Source organism: Dipodomys ordii, unplaced genomic scaffold (genome assembly GCF_000151885.1).
Source record: "Dipodomys ordii isolate 6190 unplaced genomic scaffold, Dord_2.0 Scaffold9, whole genome shotgun sequence".
Classification (NCBI taxonomy): Eukaryota; Metazoa; Chordata; class Mammalia; order Rodentia; family Heteromyidae; genus Dipodomys; species Dipodomys ordii.
Genome location: NW_012267225.1, coordinates 4,632,269 through 4,649,825, shown reverse-complemented (window position 1 = coordinate 4,649,825; position 17,557 = coordinate 4,632,269). Strand labels below are relative to the sequence as shown.

The 17,557-nt window shown below is 44.3% G+C and overlaps 1 protein-coding gene across 1 annotated transcript in view; it reads left to right on the top strand.

Moving 5' to 3' along the window:
- The window catches only part of Pfkp (phosphofructokinase, platelet), a 60,942-nt gene that overhangs the window by 1,506 nt on the left and 41,879 nt on the right, over positions 1 to 17,557 (top strand). Inside the window, exon 2 of the mRNA XM_013009377.1 lies at positions 13,968 to 14,041. Coding sequence (XP_012864831.1) covers positions 13,968 to 14,041 — 74 coding nt within the window. The remainder of the gene's footprint in view (positions 1 to 13,967; positions 14,042 to 17,557) is intronic.

Genomic DNA, 17,557 nt, shown 5'->3' with positions numbered 1-17,557 from the left:
CCGCCCGGGTCCCCGGCGCCCACGCGCACGCACCGGGCTCGGCTGCCGAGCGTGGTGCGGTGGAGGCGTCGGTGTGGGGAGTTAGGGTGTTGTTGGCAGGAAGGGGATCCCTGCGCCAGCCTAGCTCGTGCCAGGCGGGTTTTCAGAAAGGACATGTGACAGCCAAGGCTGGGGGTGGACAGACAGAAAGACTTGGGAGGGAGATAAAGATGCAGATCCCTCGGGGTTTCTCTGGTAAACGCCTGAACTGTGGGCTTTGGCGAGGAGGTGGGTGGGTGGGTTGCATCTGCACTCCGGCTGGGATCTTGAGGGAACCCCAAAGCACTTGCGTGGGTCCAGAGAGAGACCTCGCGCGCGCGTGGGGGGTGAGGGGGGAGGAGAGTCAAGAAGCACTTAGCTCTACCTCCAAAGGAACAGGAACCCGAGGAGCTTGCAGCCCAATCTGGTTGTTGCAAGGTCACCATTTCAAGGTTAATTTACAGTTAAGATTCCGTTCTGGGTGGGGGGAACCCCAACCAAACAAAACTCAAAACGTACTAATCATCTGTTTTGAAACCCCTGTCCAGATGTTTGTTAAAATGCTCGATAGCTCGATAGGACATGGACTCATGACCTTACTCATGTAACTGTAACCCCTCTGCACAGTATCTTTACAATAAAAATTATATTAAAAAATACTTGATGGGTCTGTAGGAGCCTTGGGGTGGCATTGGTGTCATTGACAGAAACACTGTGTTCTCTGATATTTATCCAGAGCTGCCACTCCTCCGGAGTTAGAAATATTAGCTCAGGTCCATGCCTCTTCTCCTCATTGGGAAAAGATCCCTGCAGAACCAAAAGTACACACCCGTGCCTCAGGTTAATGGCGCAAGGCCACTCCCAGCTTTGCAGATGCAATCCAAGGTCTCCTGTTCTTACCCGCCACACGTGGGCGTCCCTGGGAAAGCCAGCCATAGCCAGTTGTGTGGACGTTCTCCCTAGCCAGGGTGGAAGACTCCATGCAAACAGTCATAGCCTCATCTTGGAGTTGGAGAGTTGGCATGCATTTCTATCTGTCTTGAGATACACATGACTTAAGAGTAGGAGATTTCCAGATCCTTCGTGTGGGGTTAGGCTTTGAAATGAATTTTCTTTCAACATTTCATCTTGACTCTCAGAACTTAATTTTTTTCCCCCTGAGAGCAAAGTTTGTTCATCGGTAGAGATTAAGAAATAAATGTTCAAATCTTATTTTTAAGGGCAGTCTTGTAATCAGATGTGAAAATTATATTACAGTTCCATACTGGGATCCCTGTGCCTACCATGTATTCTGTACATTTGATGTACAAGAAGTTTATTTCTTTATTGGTGCTACTGGGGTTTGAACTCGGAGCCTTTTGTGTGCTAGGGAGACACCATACTGCTGAGCTACATCTCCAGCCTTGCTTTTCACTGGTGAAATTTAGGGTTGAGTCTCACCTCCTGCCCTGGTACAGTGGTTTGGCCTGTCCAATTCTTTTAGGCTTTTTATGAATCAAGCTGATGTACAGAGGGGTTACAGTTACATAAGTCAGGTAAAGAATACATTTCTTTCTGGACCATGTCACCCCTCCTCTTGCTCTCAGATTTTCTTTCCCAGCCCCAGCCGCAGTTGTATAGTTCATGTTCAACATAGTGTTAGCGAGTCCTATTGCTGCATTCATTCATCCTCTGTCCTTTCACGTGATCTGCCCAATTTTAAGCTTCTCATAGTGGCTGGGATTACAGGCATGTGCCCCAGTGTTCACCTTCCTTCTGTGGAGAGGGGACTTTTTCTGCCCAGGCTGGCCCAGAACCACCATCCTCCAATCTCAGCCTTCCAAGGAGCTCGGCTCATGAGCCTGAGCCACTGACATCTGGGCAGAAGAGTGTTTCTAAGATAGACTTTCCCCATATGTTCTGTGGTTACAAGGAATGTCTGCAGAATCAAATTACTTTCCCTTGAACCAAAAGTAAGGTCCACGTAGCTGGATAGGCTGCTCCTGACTAAGTACCCACCTTCAATCAGCATTTGTGTCACATGCAAACAGGATTTGTGGCCGTCAACACGGCTGCAGCTTCTTGCAGCCTGGTGCATGGCAAAAGCTCACATGCATTCTTTGGGGTTGCCCATGGCACTATGAGCATTGGTGCAATATTTACTGGAAGGCCACACAGACTGAGGCTGCGGTGAGAATAACTGCTTGGTATGTGGCCGGCATGAAGTGCTTCCTGGTGCTAGCTTATTCTCATTAGCAAGTCAAGCTTCCCTGAGGTCCCACAGCACAGGTCCTGTGGCTGAATGGAGGAGGTGGCAGGCTGGAGACAGATATAGAATATCCTCTCCCAGAAGCATTCCGCAGTGGGACTGAAGCCCCCTTGTCCAGCACTGTATGTGGCAGGTACCAAACAGTCTCATTGCCTGTCCCCTCCTGGATCACCACTGGAGAATGGCAGGTGACTAGAGGCCCAGCTGTCATTTTTATTTCATGGGGTCATTTAGGTAGATGCACGCCTTGCTAATTAGAAGTACCTTGTAATCATCACAAAGCCCTATGTACGTGGGACGCCCAATGCTTTTTAAGGAGAGAAATTTTGAAACTGTCATCAGAATTGTCTAGAACTGTAGACCTGAGCCAGGTGCTAGGTCATTCATTTTACACCTTCCTGTGTCCTGAATAAGTCCAGTCAAGTGGAACACAGATTGAAAATACTGTTTTTTTAAAAAAAATGGCATCAAGGGAGAGAGACTGAAGGAAGGGGTGACATTGTCCAAAAGGCCATGGACTCATTACCTGACTTAGGAAACTGTAGCCCCTCTGTCTATTACCTTTATAATCGCAACTCAAAATGGCAGCAAGCTGGACATGAATGGCTTGTGCCTGTAATTCTAGCTACTGAGGAGGCTGGGATCTGATCATCTCAGTTCAAAGCTAACCAAGATAGGAAAGTCCATGAGACTCTTAGCTCCAATAAAACTTATAAGCTAGCCAGAAATGGAGCTGTGGCTCCAGTGGTAGCATGCTAGTTTTGAGCGCAAAAGCTTTCAGGCAGGGTCCTGAGTTCAAGCCCAAGACCGGCATTAAAAAAAATAATATGGCATCAGGCAAAGCCCTGTCATCATTTCCTAGTTAATACAACATATTGACAGTTTACACAACAGTATCGTAGATATAAGTAGTGTAGAGATTATTTCAAATGATTTCAACCACCCAGCGGTGTAAAAAGTCTATAACAATACACCACCTCATTTTATAGGAGTAACTTGAGCATCAGGTTTTGAGTATGACGAGGTCGATGTCCTGAAACCAGTTCCTCTGGGAGGGCACGGGGTGACCATGACAGCGGGGTTCTGTGCTTGCCTGAGTACCCCGGAAGGCGGAAGGGGATACAGATGCCGGTAGGCCTCACAAAGCACCAGACCCTGTTCTGCTATCCTGGAACTCTTCACTCCTATGCTCTAGTGGGAAATAATGCAGCTAAAATGTATGGAGTCTAGGAGGGAGCATGGGAAAATTCCAGAGCAACCCCTCTGCTGAGTGAAAGCCTTAGTGTAACTTGCATAACTTCCTACGAACACAACTCTTTTTACATAACATTCAGAAGATCTTGAGGTGCTAGACATCTTGTCATCTTACTTAAAAAAAAAAGAAAAGGAAGAGGAAGCCTGTTTTCCCCTCTGGTTACAGAAAAATGAAAGCTTTTGAGGGGTTGGCCTTCTGGTGTTCGCATGCAGAGCCTTGCCAAGTACTGGCCTCAAACTGTAATCCTCCCTTCTGAGAAGCCGGGATTACCGATGTGAGTCACCACCAGTGGCTCTAAAAGCTTTTGATAGAGAAATCAAACCATTTAGGGAGCAATGAGGGTTATAAAAATGGGCTCTACCATATTAAGGGCCAGGGTTGTCAGACACCATTCTGGTTAGAACTCTGAAGTTAAGGCCGCAAGTCAGACATGGAGATAGAAAGGGTACAGCCACTGCCAGTTAGGATGGTGGTGAAAGTGTTTCTCCACATAGAGAGCAGATGGCTCTCTTAAGGAAAGAGTTGAGTCATTTTTTTTTTTAGTTACTCTTTCCAGCAAGCTTTTGTCTGGTGTATTTTTACTTGTTACAGAATATCTGCCAGGAGGCTCAGGTCCCACATCATCTAGCCTCCTGCAGAACATTCCTGCCATATTGTACTTTCTTCGAATTCCTGTAATTGTGCTTGTCTAGATCAGAGAGGAAATAGAGCATGGCAGAGCAAAATACAGACAGGCCAGAAATTTATTTATGTCTTGGGGCCTGGCTCTGCTCTCTGCCATCAGTGATAGGGTCTCTTTGCTTTGGCAAAATGAAGCAGTTGGAACTCTGCCATTTCTTACCCCTGAGGCCTCATTAGTCACCTTCTCCAACCTTTTATAACCACCTAGGAAGGAAGCTGGGCCTAGGGCAAAGGGCTGCTGTTTCTAGGACAAGTCTCAGGAAACTTCACGTGGGAGCGGAGTGCTGGGGAACGAACGAGGTGAAGCCCAGGGTGTAAGATCCTTCAGGATTGGGAGGAAGTGGTACGGGGTGAGACCTTTGGATTTACCTTGTGTGAACCGAGACGCTGGCTGTGTACAGATCACAGGCAGCCTCTGATAAAGGCTTTCTGGAATGGAGTGGAGACCGCAGGCCTGAGCTTGAGCTTAGGGACTCCTAAGGATTTTAGGTTGGTAGGAAGGTACTTCTCTCTCTGTGTGTGTGTGTGTGTGTGTGTGTGTGTGTGTGTATGCAAGTACTGAGTTGAATTCAGCCTTAGGCACTGTCTTCTTTTACTCTAGGCTGGTACTTTGCTACCTAAGCTATACTTCCCACTTCTGGCTTTTTGGTAGTTGATTGGAGATGAGTCTCAAGGACATCCTCAGATCTCTGCCTCCTGAGTAGCTAGGATTACAGACATGAGTCACTGGTGCCCAGCTCCCGAAAGTACTTTTTACAGCAATGGTTATAGTACGAAAAAAAAAATCGGGAAAACAACCGTAAACCACGCATCCATAGGAAAGCATCGCCTGTAATAGAATGTTGATTGGTGTTGCAAGTTGTACATGGTGCATCAGGTACAACAGAGTAGCTTCCAGGGTTCCTCTGTCCAGGCCTGTATTGGTTGCAATGCTAAACAATGACTTTTCCTCTCGAAACATGGCCCTGCCCTGTGGTGTTTGAGATACATAGTCTTCTAACATTGCCAGGCCTAGCTTCAAACTCTAAATCCTCTTGCCTTTGGAGTAGCCAGTCATTTTTTTAAAAATCCTTTGGTGCTGGTCCTTGGGTTTGAACTCAGAGTCTGGGTACTGTTCCTGAATAGTTTTTGCTCAAGGCTGGCACTCTACCACTTGAGCCACGGCTCCACTTTTAGCTTTTTGGTAGTTGGAAATAAGAGTTTCATATACTTTGGCTGTCCAGGTTGGCTTCAAACAATGATCCTCAGATCTCAGCCTCTTGAGCAGCTACAATTACAGGCGTGAGCCACTGCTGGTAATGTCAGTTGATCTCATAGCTACTTCTCTGGCCTGTGACTTCAACACATAATCAGTTGTTGCATTAATTATGAATATGATGCTTAAAAATTTTTTTCCATGCCAACTCTAGTGAGTACTGACATATCCAGCCCTTCTCCGTTTGGACCAGACACCCATGACCAAAAGCTGCCGTGATGGAAGGGGCTCTCAGGTGGTTTTCCACCTAGATGTAAACGATGCCTCTGTGAGCATTTCCTCCAGTGCTCTGAGAACATGCGGGAGGCAGATGGCAGAGGTCATGACGTTTGCCCTGGTCAGTGGAACACAGTGCTCTCCAGGCAAGCTCTTGCCTAAAGCCCTGGAGATTTCCCTTTGGCCAACTTCCCTCACCTTCTTCCGTTCCTGCCTCACACATCACCGCTCCAGCTTCTCGGTTGATGATCTCCACATCCTCAGGCCCCCAGCCCTACTTGGCTTGTCATTTTTCTCCTTAGCATAAATGTCCTTTTAACCTATGAGTGTGATTTATTTATACCCAGGGTTCTGCCATGGGTGGATAAGCTAGCACTTTACCACTGAGCTAGCTCTCCCCTTCTGGTGGGTATCATTTGTCTGCTTATCCTGTTTATTTTATTTTTGGTCTGCTAGAAGGCCCAGGCACTGTTGTTTTCCATTCAAAGCTATATAACCCTCTTCCATACCACTTGACACACAGTTCCCCTTCCAGCCTTTTAATGGTTAATTGGAGATAAGTTTCCAGTCTAGGCTTACTGGGAGCCAGGATCCTCAGATCTCAGCCTCCGGAATAGCTAGGATCAGAGGCATGAGCCACTGATGCCTGGCTGTTTAGTGTCTTTTGATTGGTCTCTCCTGACTGTAGCAAGCTCTACCAAGGTCAAGTCTTCCCATTAGGTCAGTGAAGGTATAGACCCTTGTCTGTGTGTATGCGATGGATAGAACAAGGAAGACCCTTTACAGGTTTGTCTCATCTAAAGTTCTCCCTGACTTGAACCGATGGTATGGTGTTTTGGGCAGTCAGAGAGGCTAGAGTGACTTCCACCTCGGTAGTTGTGAGCCATAAGGGAGCTCGAAATCCCCTTGGGATACCTCCCGCTTCCAGACCTGCATTATTTAAATATTATGCACAAGTCCAGTTTGCCTGGACTTGTGTAGGTCATGTTTTTAGTGTATTTCTTGAGAAACCAGTAAAAGGCATGAGTGACCTGACTTTATTGCTCAGAAAGGAATTTTAATTATTGACCATAGTAAATCCGTGCTGATAGATCCTGTCTTCAGGGTTTACACTCTTTACAGGATATGGATGGTGAAATGCTGAGCCCAAATCATTTCATTGGTCAGTAGTTCCTTGTATTTTAATTTCATTTTGTAAATGGTATATGATGTTGATGTTTAACTTGTGGGAGGTGTTCTATACATGTGTACAATATTAGGATCAAATCTAGGTAACCAGCCATTTTATCTCCTCAAGTGTTAAACATGTGAAAATACAATTTAAACATTATCAGAACAGAATCCCATTTGGAAGGGAAGGCCACCTTGGCATAGGTGATAAATATGCCATTTACTGGTACTAGATCTGAATTGTATTATACAGTAAATATGGGATTTACTTAACACTTTCTTAACCAGGCACATGTAAGACTGTAACCTGAAAGAGAAAATGATCTTGTAGAACCTACTAAAGATTTATAAGTAGATATGGAATATCCAGAAAAATAATTGAATAGCTTGACCTTTCTACTGCTCTTGACTGTCATGTATTTTCCACTTTCTTACTCCTTCCCTGTCTCTAACATTCATTCTTATTTCCCATAACAAGACTGTACCTTCCCTCAGGACTGGGGATTTGATTTTGGCAAACAATGTGGAAGATAATTTCCAGCTATTAAGATTCTCCCTGGCTAGGAAGATTACATGTTTCCTACCAAAACCTCATGAACATTGTTTCTGTTCCCAAATCGCTCTACCAAAACCAAAACAGAAGTGAAGAAATTACCCCAACCATACCAGAATAGTTCCTACGAAACACAGTAGCTTGAATGTTCAGTGGAAAATCCAGAAACTGCCCTTAGTTCCAAATGACCTGGTGGCTGAGTTCATGGACAGCCCTAGACAAAATGAAGACAGAAAACTCTCATACCAGAAACCTTAAAACCTGACTTTTAAAAGCCTCACCTTGTAAGAGTCTGTGTCTCGATCAGTGGTTTATTTCTTCTTTGCTTCCTATCTTTCTAGGGCCCAACACTCTGCATACCCCTTATGAGTTTTCTCAGAAAAGGCTCTGCTTTCTGGACCACAACCTATAAGGCCAGGATGTACCCAAATTCAAAGGTGTACCCTAAAAGCTAGACAGTCCCCCCTCCTCAGACCCCCTACCAATGAAACAGAAATGTGGCCCCAGCAAGCCTTCTTTCTGCAGAGTTTCCTTTGCTGATTGCCAAGCCTAGTCATTGTGAGGGAGGACATGGAGAAGCCTTAACAGTTAAAATAGGACTGGGCTTTGAACTGCAGCTTTGGCCCTATGTTCATTTTGTTAACTTCTTCTAAGCAGTTTATCCTCTCAGAGCCCCCCCCCAGTTGTCTCATTTCCTCCCTCTCCCCCCCTCCCCCCCTCAGGGAGGGACCAGGGCTTTTCCTGAGGTTTCAGACATGCTCTGGGCCATAGCACTTTGGCTAGGAGTGAGGTGGTATGGGGCTGGGCCACAATCCCAATGCTACCAAAAGGCAGGAAAAGGTGCTGGTTTAGGGGGTTTGACTATCATGCTAACTTTGTGAGTTGATGTGGGCCTTCTGGGGTTTGGAGCTGGTCTTTCAAAGTGTGGCTTGCACGATAATCAAGAGCCCCTTAGAATTGTGACCTCTCAGAGCCCACTTGGGAAGCCCTGGGGATGTCCTGCCTGGAGCCAGTCAGATCTGCTGCAGGTTCTAGGTGAATGATTTGAGATGATCCTACTGCTGTCCCCCCAGGTCAGGCTGGGCGACCCAGAAAGGGTTCAGAATTAATAGGATGCAGATTGGAGTGGGAACACAGTTTTGTTCTGCACCAGTGTCTCCTGGGGCCTGCCTTCTCTTTGATGTCCAGCTGTTAGTGTTTTCATTCCTTCTGTCATTTTTCCCCATGTACCTGTTCTAAATATTTAAGGTTGTTTACTTATTATTTGTATGAGAGATCCAGTGCAGATGAGGATTTCAGAGAGAAGAGGAGCGTAAGAGCTATGGACATGGAGTGGGTGGCTCCTTTACCAGCTTGGTGCCCTGTGTTGGCACATTATATATACAGATCTGCTGGTTAATTTAGCCATTACTGGCTATAGCGAAATTGTGAAGAGATGCTTCTATATGTTCAAATGAAAAACTCTGTCCCGTAATCCCAGCTCCTCAGGAGGCTGAGATCTGAGGAGCATGGTTCAAAGCCAGCCCAGGCAGGAATGTCCATGAGATTGATCTCCAACTAACCAGAAAAAGTCAAAAGTGGAACTATGGCTCAAGTTGAGCAAAAAAGCCAAGTGAAAAAGCTAAAAGGACAGCAGCCAAGCCCTGAGTTCAAGTCTTAGTTTGTTCTCTCTTTCTCTCTCTCTCTCTCTCTCTCTCTCTCTCTCCCTCCCTCTCTTTCTCTCCCCTTCTCTCTCTCTCTCTCTCTCTCTCTTTCTCTCTCTCTCTCTCTCACACACACACACACAGCATTAAAGAGTAGAGGCCCCCTCCCCATCTGAGAGAGTTCTGTCTGTGAAGGATAAAAGAGAGTCTGGTTAGGGAGAAAGATGGAAGTGGGGTACAGGAGCCTAGGGGAGGGGGGAGGAGTGCGGGCAGGGTAGATGCTGAGGTAGATGCTCCCTCCTCAGTGGCACAAAACTCCCCACCGACGTTTTTTTCCACAAACCCTAGGAATCCAGGTAAGGAGCAGGTATGCATGCTTGCAGAAGGAAACATCCTTATTGATAGAGAATATGTCCCAAACATATAGATGATACGAACGCAGCCAATCAGGGAATTCAGGCTAGGACAGGCTGCAGGTGGCTGGAGAATGAAAGACCAGAACCTGCCCGACAACCACACACATGGAGGAAACGAAGTTGTCTATAAAAGAGTGAGGAAAGCCAGGACAAAAGAATGAGGAAATTAGGACAGGATAATAAATCTTTGGTGTCACAGTTTTCCAGGGAACAGAAAGGAGATCCACCAATCAGAAAGCCATCTAACTGTCACTGTGTTACCCAAGGCCAACCTCTTGAATGAGGAAGTCTGATCAAGATGGCAGAGACAGGCTGAAGTGCTGTCTTTTCCTGGCATGGATATGCCTCCTTATGTTTTCTCTGCAGTGCTTTTTTTTTTTTTTTCTCATATACTCTCCTAGCACCTTTATGTTCACCTCTTGCCTGAGTTCTTCTCTTGTCAGACTCAAGGAAATGAGGTTTTGAGCTGCCCTAAATGCTCTGGTAACAAACTCGATGCATTGGTTTGGAAGCTAGGGATTAAGTATGTCCCGTTTTGACTCTGACTCATGGAAAGGTTGCAATACAGAGCTCAGGGACAAGTAGGAAATGACATACAAGAAGTTCTTCAAGTAGACAGAGTATTTTGTCGCTTTTATCTTATCCTCAATTTGTCTTCAGGAATAAAGAAGATAGCTATGTCAGTTGTGAAAACTCAGGCAAGAGAAAAAAAAATGGCTTGAATTATTCTGTCTAGCACCTGGTGCAGCTGTCAGAGGGATTTGTTGAGATCCAAGAAGAAATGTTATTACTGGAAATTTAGCACAGCTAATCAACCACGATTCTCTTGTGTGAGAAGAAGGATTTAGGCATGGCACAAACATAGTGAAAATAATAGAAAGGTTTGTTGGGAAAGAAGGCAAAGGCAAAGAGTTCTTGACCTAGACATGCCATGGGAAGATGGCACTTCAGATTCATTTAGTGGTCAGTAAGCCATCTTCTGGAAATAGACTCGACATTAGGTTTAATAGAAGAGATATTAGGGGCAGGAGGCAAAAGAGTTTAAGAGTTCCAGTGAGGGCTTGGCTGGCCATTATCTCTGTTCTGTTTTTCCCAGTTCCAGAGAAGTTATGAATGTCTGTTATCTACCACCTGAGGGGAGCAATCTAGCTTCCTGGTGATGACTTCTCTTCCTCCATTCTGGTCATTATAGGTAATTATCATCATTTAGGGGGTAGTGTGTCCCTCAAGGCCCTGTTGTTCCTTAGGCGTAGTTTTAGCTCTCATCATAAATGATATTATCCTGTCCTGTCCTTCCTGGAACCCAAGATGATCGTAAAGTGACTGAGAGAGAACAGTTTAGAACAGTAACACACGTGAAATGGAGGCAAACCTGCCAGGCTTTTCTTCTGCTTTTGGTTGATTCATGGACTGACCGTTTCCAAATATGCTTTCGGTAGACAGGAAGAAAGTGGTGAACACCACACAGCTAGCCTTTGGGTTTTTAGTCCTTACTGAGATTGCTTGTGGCCCAATCTACAGGGTTGAGATTGTCTATGAGTTGGGAAGTTGAATTACATTTTAGGTTTCATTTTTCCTTCCCTTACTTACGGCAAGCTAGCACCTGCTGTTAGGAAAAGTATTCATTTTAATGAACAGGAGCTGCTGAGGGGTTTAGTTGTATCCAGCTTGAGTGACAAAAGAAAACGGTACTGCCCAGTGAGAGAGTATGGAGGGAAGAGAAAATGATCTGTAGGATTCATTGCATTTTAAAAATACTTAGTCTGATCTTCTTAAGAGATGGCTGTTGAGACTTATTGCAGTAAACTAGGTTTGGATATGAAGTAATAAAATTGCTGCATGTCTGTGTGCATATATAACAGGCCTTAACTGTTTTTATGAACGTGGGTTTATCTGTAGTTTCTCAGCCAAATAAATACTGTTACTGAACAGCATAGGTTTTCTGTAGCAACTGTCTTGTTCCAGCCTGGAGCACATGGACACAAGTTATCCAGGAATTTTTAAACAATCTTCTCAGCCCTTTCATTCAAATTTACCCAAATTTGGATATTCTTAGAGAACCAGAGTCCTTCTGTTTGTGCGCTTACTTAGCAAAAACGGTGACTTTAATGCCACATCCTGCAGCAGCTCTAGTTCTGGCTCTTGTTTCCTTCTGGAGTTTAAATCTATAGAGGAGGCAGATATGGAAAGGTCAGGTGCATTCTGGAGGCCCCAATTCCACACCTCTTTGGACCCCGTCCTCAGTCTGTTACTTCCAGGATTCAGGATTCTCCTTCAGATTCTGTGCCGCCAACAGAGAGAGGGTGGTGTTCAAATAAGTTTGCATCTGGAAAGCAAAATTGAGTCTAATGATTATATGGTAAGACATTACATACTGCTGCTTTTTTCTTCCTTCCTTCCTTCCTTCCTTCCTTCCTTCCTTCCTTCCTTTCTTTCTTTCTTAATTTCTTTCTTTCTTTCTTCCTTTCTTTCTTTCTTCCTTTCTTTCTTCCTTTCTTTGCCAGTCTTTGTTCTTGAACTCAGGGCCTGGGCACTGTCCCTGAGCTTCTTTTGCTCAAGACTAACACTCTATCACTTGAGCCACACCCCTACTTCTGGCCTTTTCTGTCTATGTGGTATTGAGGAATGGAACCCAGGGCTTCATGCAAGCTAGGCAGGCACTCTACCACTAAGCCACATTCCCAGCCCTTGCTCTTACTTTCTTTAGTGTAGAAAATATCCTGGATTTATCTTGATTAGGCATGATATTTTTGGTAATAAATTTAATTGTTATTGTAAAGGTAATGTACAGATGGGTTACGGTTACAAAATAAGGTAATGAATACATTTCTTTTTGAATCATGTCACCCCCTTCCCTCATTCTCTCCCAGTTTTTCCCTCCCATTCCTACTCACAAGTTGTATATAGTTCATTTTTCATACAGTGTCTAGTGAGTTTCACTGCTGTATTTATATACCCTTTGCCCTATCTTTTCTGTGTCTCCTCTTATCCTCCCAAAGACAAATAAACTAACAAATAAGACAGAAGAAAAAGTCAACAAAAACTGCACCACCACCAACAAAACTCTTTTTTCCATTTCTTGGAGTTTATTTTGATAAGTATTATTTTATACAATCATACACACATAGGTATTGAGCCTTGTGATCTGCTCCTTTGAATATCCTCCTTTGGTGTCACTGTGTGAAGGTCTAAAGACTTCCATGATCTAGCAGTTCCACTCCTTGCCATTTATCCAATAGAACACAGACAACCGCACACTAAAGTTACCAGCACAACCATGTTCACTGCAGAATTGTTCACCATAGACAACATATGGAATCACTTAGGTGCCTTGGAGTGGATGAATGGATCAAGAAAATGTGGTTTATGTACACAATGCTATTCTCCCCCATCAGAAAAATGACACTGGACCATTCATAAAGAAATGGAAAGACTCGTAAAAATTATATTAAGTGAAATAAACCAGACCCAAAGAAACATAAGTTGCATGGTTTCCCTCATTTGTGGTAACTAGAATATGCCTGTAAATCTACAAGTAAACACACTGGATGGTAAAAAAAAAATAGACGAGATTATTTATGAGCGGTTTTGTCTGTCTTCCAATAAAATGGCATGATTTGTTATGTATTTTAAGTAATTACCTAATTTATTTATTTATTTTACTGCTGGTAGCTGGTGATAAAATGATTAGTTTTATATGTCTTCAATCACAGACCAACTGCCCTTTTTGGTATCAATTTCTTTTAATTTGGCTACCCATTTTCTCTCCCCCCCCCACATACACACCTTTCTGTCTGTCTTTATCTAGCTATCTAACTATCTATCCATCCATTCTTCCTTCCATCTTTTTGGGATTTGTTTCCCTGCCTGCCTTCCTATCCTTCAGTCTCAGACTTCTGAGATTATAGGTGTGATTTACTACCAACTGGCTTACTGTTTTGTTCTGGCTGATTGGAGTTATCAGTCAGAAGTCAGAAGCAGTAATATGAACTGAGGCTGTTGTGGTTCTTTCATAGGGTATCTCCCCTCCACCGCACCCCCCCTTACCCCAGCTGTGAACCCTGGGATGACTAGGGGCCCTGCTTTCTATGTGCTATAGGTTTTTTTTAAAAATATTTTTCTTTTTATTTTTTTGGTGCTGGTCTTGGAGCTTGAACTCATTGCCTGGGCATTGTCACTGAACTAGGCTAGTGTTCTACCACTTGAGCCCCAGTTCCACTTCTGCCTTTCTTAGTTGTTTATTGAAGATAATAATTTCACACAGACTTTCCTGCCAGGACTGGCTTCAAAACTCAATCCTCAGATCTCAGCCTCCTGAGTAGTTAGGATGACAGGCGTGAGCCACCAGTGCCTGGCATATAATTCTTAATGCTCGAATTAATACTAAAGGCATGTGTCCTCGTCATTCTTCACGCTAGGACATAGGAGGTTCCGCAGCTGACCCAGGTCTTGGTTAATTAATGGCCGACCCAGCTATGCTTCTCAGTAACCTTTGTTCTTTTCCATTTGCAGGTATGAATGCTGCTGTCCGCGCTGTGGTGCGCATGGGAATATACGTGGGAGCCAAAGTGTACTTTATATATGAGGTCAGTGTCTGCTTCCCACTTGGGGTTTCTTTGACTCAGCCATGCCTGCCTCCCACTTGCTGGGACCCTGGGGCTTGTGAGCCTGTCTTCACGAGGAGCCTGCCTGTATCAGTTGGAGCACAGGAAGTGAGGGGGAGCAAAGGAGATAAGGGCACAAAGGTCACTCTGCTATCAGACTTCCTGCCTCTGATTTACAGGGACAGTCACTGTAGATAATTCTCATTTCTGTGAAAGGGGTGTGACCATGTGGAAAGGGCTGATTTTGAGTAAATACTAAGAGAAATGGGGAAGAAACAGCCACCATTAGTAGAAAATGCAAACCACTACCCTACTATCTTATCTGCTCAACCCTTAGCTTGACAATGAAGACTGTGGCTTTGTGTCTAGCTGCTGAGGTCCTGGCAGCTTAGAAATAAGTAATCTCTGGAGAGAAAGAAGATGTTCATATAGTTTAACCCCTTCCTTTATTTCAAGAACCGGCAAATTCAGGATTTAATTTTTTCCATATCTAAAATGTTAATAGAGCTAGCTTTAACAATTGGTAATATTCATTTGTAAAATACACTTCCTGAATAAGTGCTAGTATTCAGATCTGATTCCTCTCCGCTTTGTGTCTGAAAAAGACTAGAAGGAAACATAAACATTATAAAAATTGTAACCATCTGAGTATGGGGATACACACCTGTAATCGCTGCAGGAGGTAGGAGGATCTGAGATCAAGGTCTACATAGTAAGACCTTGTCTCAAAAAACAGAAAACACAGAAACAGCATGCACACATGCACATACATAAAAAATATGTTTATGTTTTCCCCCCTGCAGTTATGACTAGTTTGGATTCTGAGGTTCTTACATCCTGGGAAAATTTAGATTGGTCTCCATTTTTCAACCATCATCACCTTGCGAGTTCAGTATTAACATCTAAACACTTCATTGTTTGGGTTCCTGCTGTGATCCCAAGGCATAGCACTGGCTCATGGTCATTGCAGTGGATGTGGGTGGTCAAAGTGATTTCTGGAACTTCTTCCACCCACCCCCACCCCCAACTCTGTCCCTGCCAGAGCTCTCTCTGCTCTCCCTGCTGGCTGTGTCCCTGTCTATTTGCTAAGTCACCATTCCCTCCTGCAAAGCGACTCATTCTTTGTTCATTGTCATGTAACCATTTGCTTTACCCCTTGTTGGAAAGAAGCCTTCTCCCATGTTTGGCTTCGCTTCGTTTAATTAGACTGTGGTTATATGGTGCCTGGTTGAATTATTCTGATTGGGATAATTTTAAAATAACGGTTTTAAACCATTCAGACTCATGGTTCGGAGGATAATGGTTTCAAACCACTGCCAATCTGTAGTTTTGGCTCATGTCAAGGTCAAATTGCACTTGTGAATTTCCATTCCTGGGCTGCGGCCCTGATGGCTTTCATCCCGTTGCTTACTGATTTGGAATGAACGCATTAGCATGGATATGCATACTCCTTCCTCCCCTTCTCCTCCCCTCGTTACCTTCAAGTCTGCTCACAGGATCTTCCATCTGAACATGCTTGGTACTTTCTTGCTGCTCTTTTCTGCATACATGGGTGGTGTGAAGCTCTGTAGGTCTGTCTGTCTCTCACTGTTAGTTGTAGTAGAAAAAAAGAAAAAGAAAAAAAAAACCCCAAGAAGTGGAAGATTCCAATTCACTAAGCCTTGGTCTTTCCTGGAGATGGTGCGGCTGTCATGGCTTCTGGACCTCGTCTTGTCTGCTTGTCTTCTGTGCAGCCGCACGCACCTAGTGGAGCTGCATTGTGAGTCATGGATTCGATGGTGGCACTGGCTCTGGGGTGTAGGAAGGGAAGGAAGGAGTTATTTCAGTTATTCCTTAACAGAGATACCATGCCTTAGTGGACTGCTTACATTCTCCATGCTACAACTTCCCTTCTGCAGGGGTCTGAGGAGTCCTCTGATTCACCATCCTGGATGAGAGAGAGAGACTCACTCGCAGGGACAGAGTGTTTGGAGATACTTTTGGTGATCTCCTTGTTGAATGGGGAATGGTTTCTGATAACTAGTAGGTAAAGCCAGGCTGCTACCTCATACCTGATGATGGACAAGGAAGGCCCTCCCACAGAGCCCACTGGCCGCACACATCCACAGTACCAAGCTTAGCAAACCTTGTGTCAACCCCAAGGGCCATTGTGTGAGTGTGTGTGTGTGTGTGTGTGTGTGTGTGTGTGTGTGTGTGTGTACTGGTCTTCGGGCTTGAACTCAGGGCCTGGGCTCTGTCCCTGAGCTGCTTTTGCTCAAAGCTAGCACTCTACCACATGAGCCACAGCACCACTTTAGCTTTTTCTGAGTAGTTTATTGAAGATAAGAGTCCCGTGGACTTTTCCTGCCCAGGCTGGCTTTGAACCACAATCCTTAGATCTCAGCCTTCTGAGTGTTTAGGATTATAGTTCCTGGCTCCAAGGGCCAACTTTTATTTAATTTGAAATTGTTGAGGAGGGGCTGAGTCAGATACTAAGTGAAGATTTTGTCTTTGACATAACTAAGTGCTTTTTCAGATTTCAGTGTTTTGCATTTGGTTGTCTGTCCTTTTGTTACTGTTCATTATGTCCTGTGACAATTAGATGTCACCAGATCTATGTCTACTAGACTTCATCTTATTGATAAGGAGCATATCTCCCACACTGGAGAACATTCCGTCTTTCTTTTGAGGTAAACCAGATTTGTTCTCTCCATTATTGCATTAGAATTCTCCAGAGAAACAGAAGCAGTAGCATAGGGAGTCCAGTCTTTTAAGTTTACCTAGAGTTTTCCATGTCACCCACAGACCAAAACCTGTTTTAAAAGTATTAATTATTTACATAAAGGTTTTTGTTATTGTTGTTGTTTTCTCTAGAGGACACTGGCATTTCTGGTACAAGCCTGGCACTTAAAGCTGAGATGCTCTGAGTCATCTGGCTGTAGAGTTTTAAATCTGGGCCAGGGCTACGTGTGGTACGTGCTGAGCCCCGGGCTCCGTTCTGGCTGCTGGAATACACTCTTCCATCCTACCTCATAGACCAGTTGTTTGTTTCTTTTTTCTTTATTTATCTTAAAGTAGATTTTGTTTCCTTGAAAGCCTACCAAGACTTTGCCTTCTTGGAAGTGATGAGTAGAAGAACAGAAAATGCCTTGTAGAAAGCCTGTGTCCAGGGCAGTTTGTCTGGATTCCAGATGGATCTAGCCCAGGGCAGGTAGAAGAGTCACTAAGTCAGCCTGGCACCACTACCATAGCTGCCTGCAAATAGATGTCTCGTTGTTTTTAGTTGGGTTTAATATCCTACTATTGAAGGTTACGCTGCAGTGTTTTAAAAGAACCATTCTCATTGCTTTTTACATACACAGGATTAACTTAAAGCCATCTTTCATCTTTAAGGAACTTAAAACAGTTTGGAACTGATCCACCCCAACCATTTGTAAATACTAGCTCATCTTTCATCTTCTAAACCCTGGGAAAAAGCTGGGGATAATTCTGATCCTCGGCAGCTCATCTCAGTGCCTT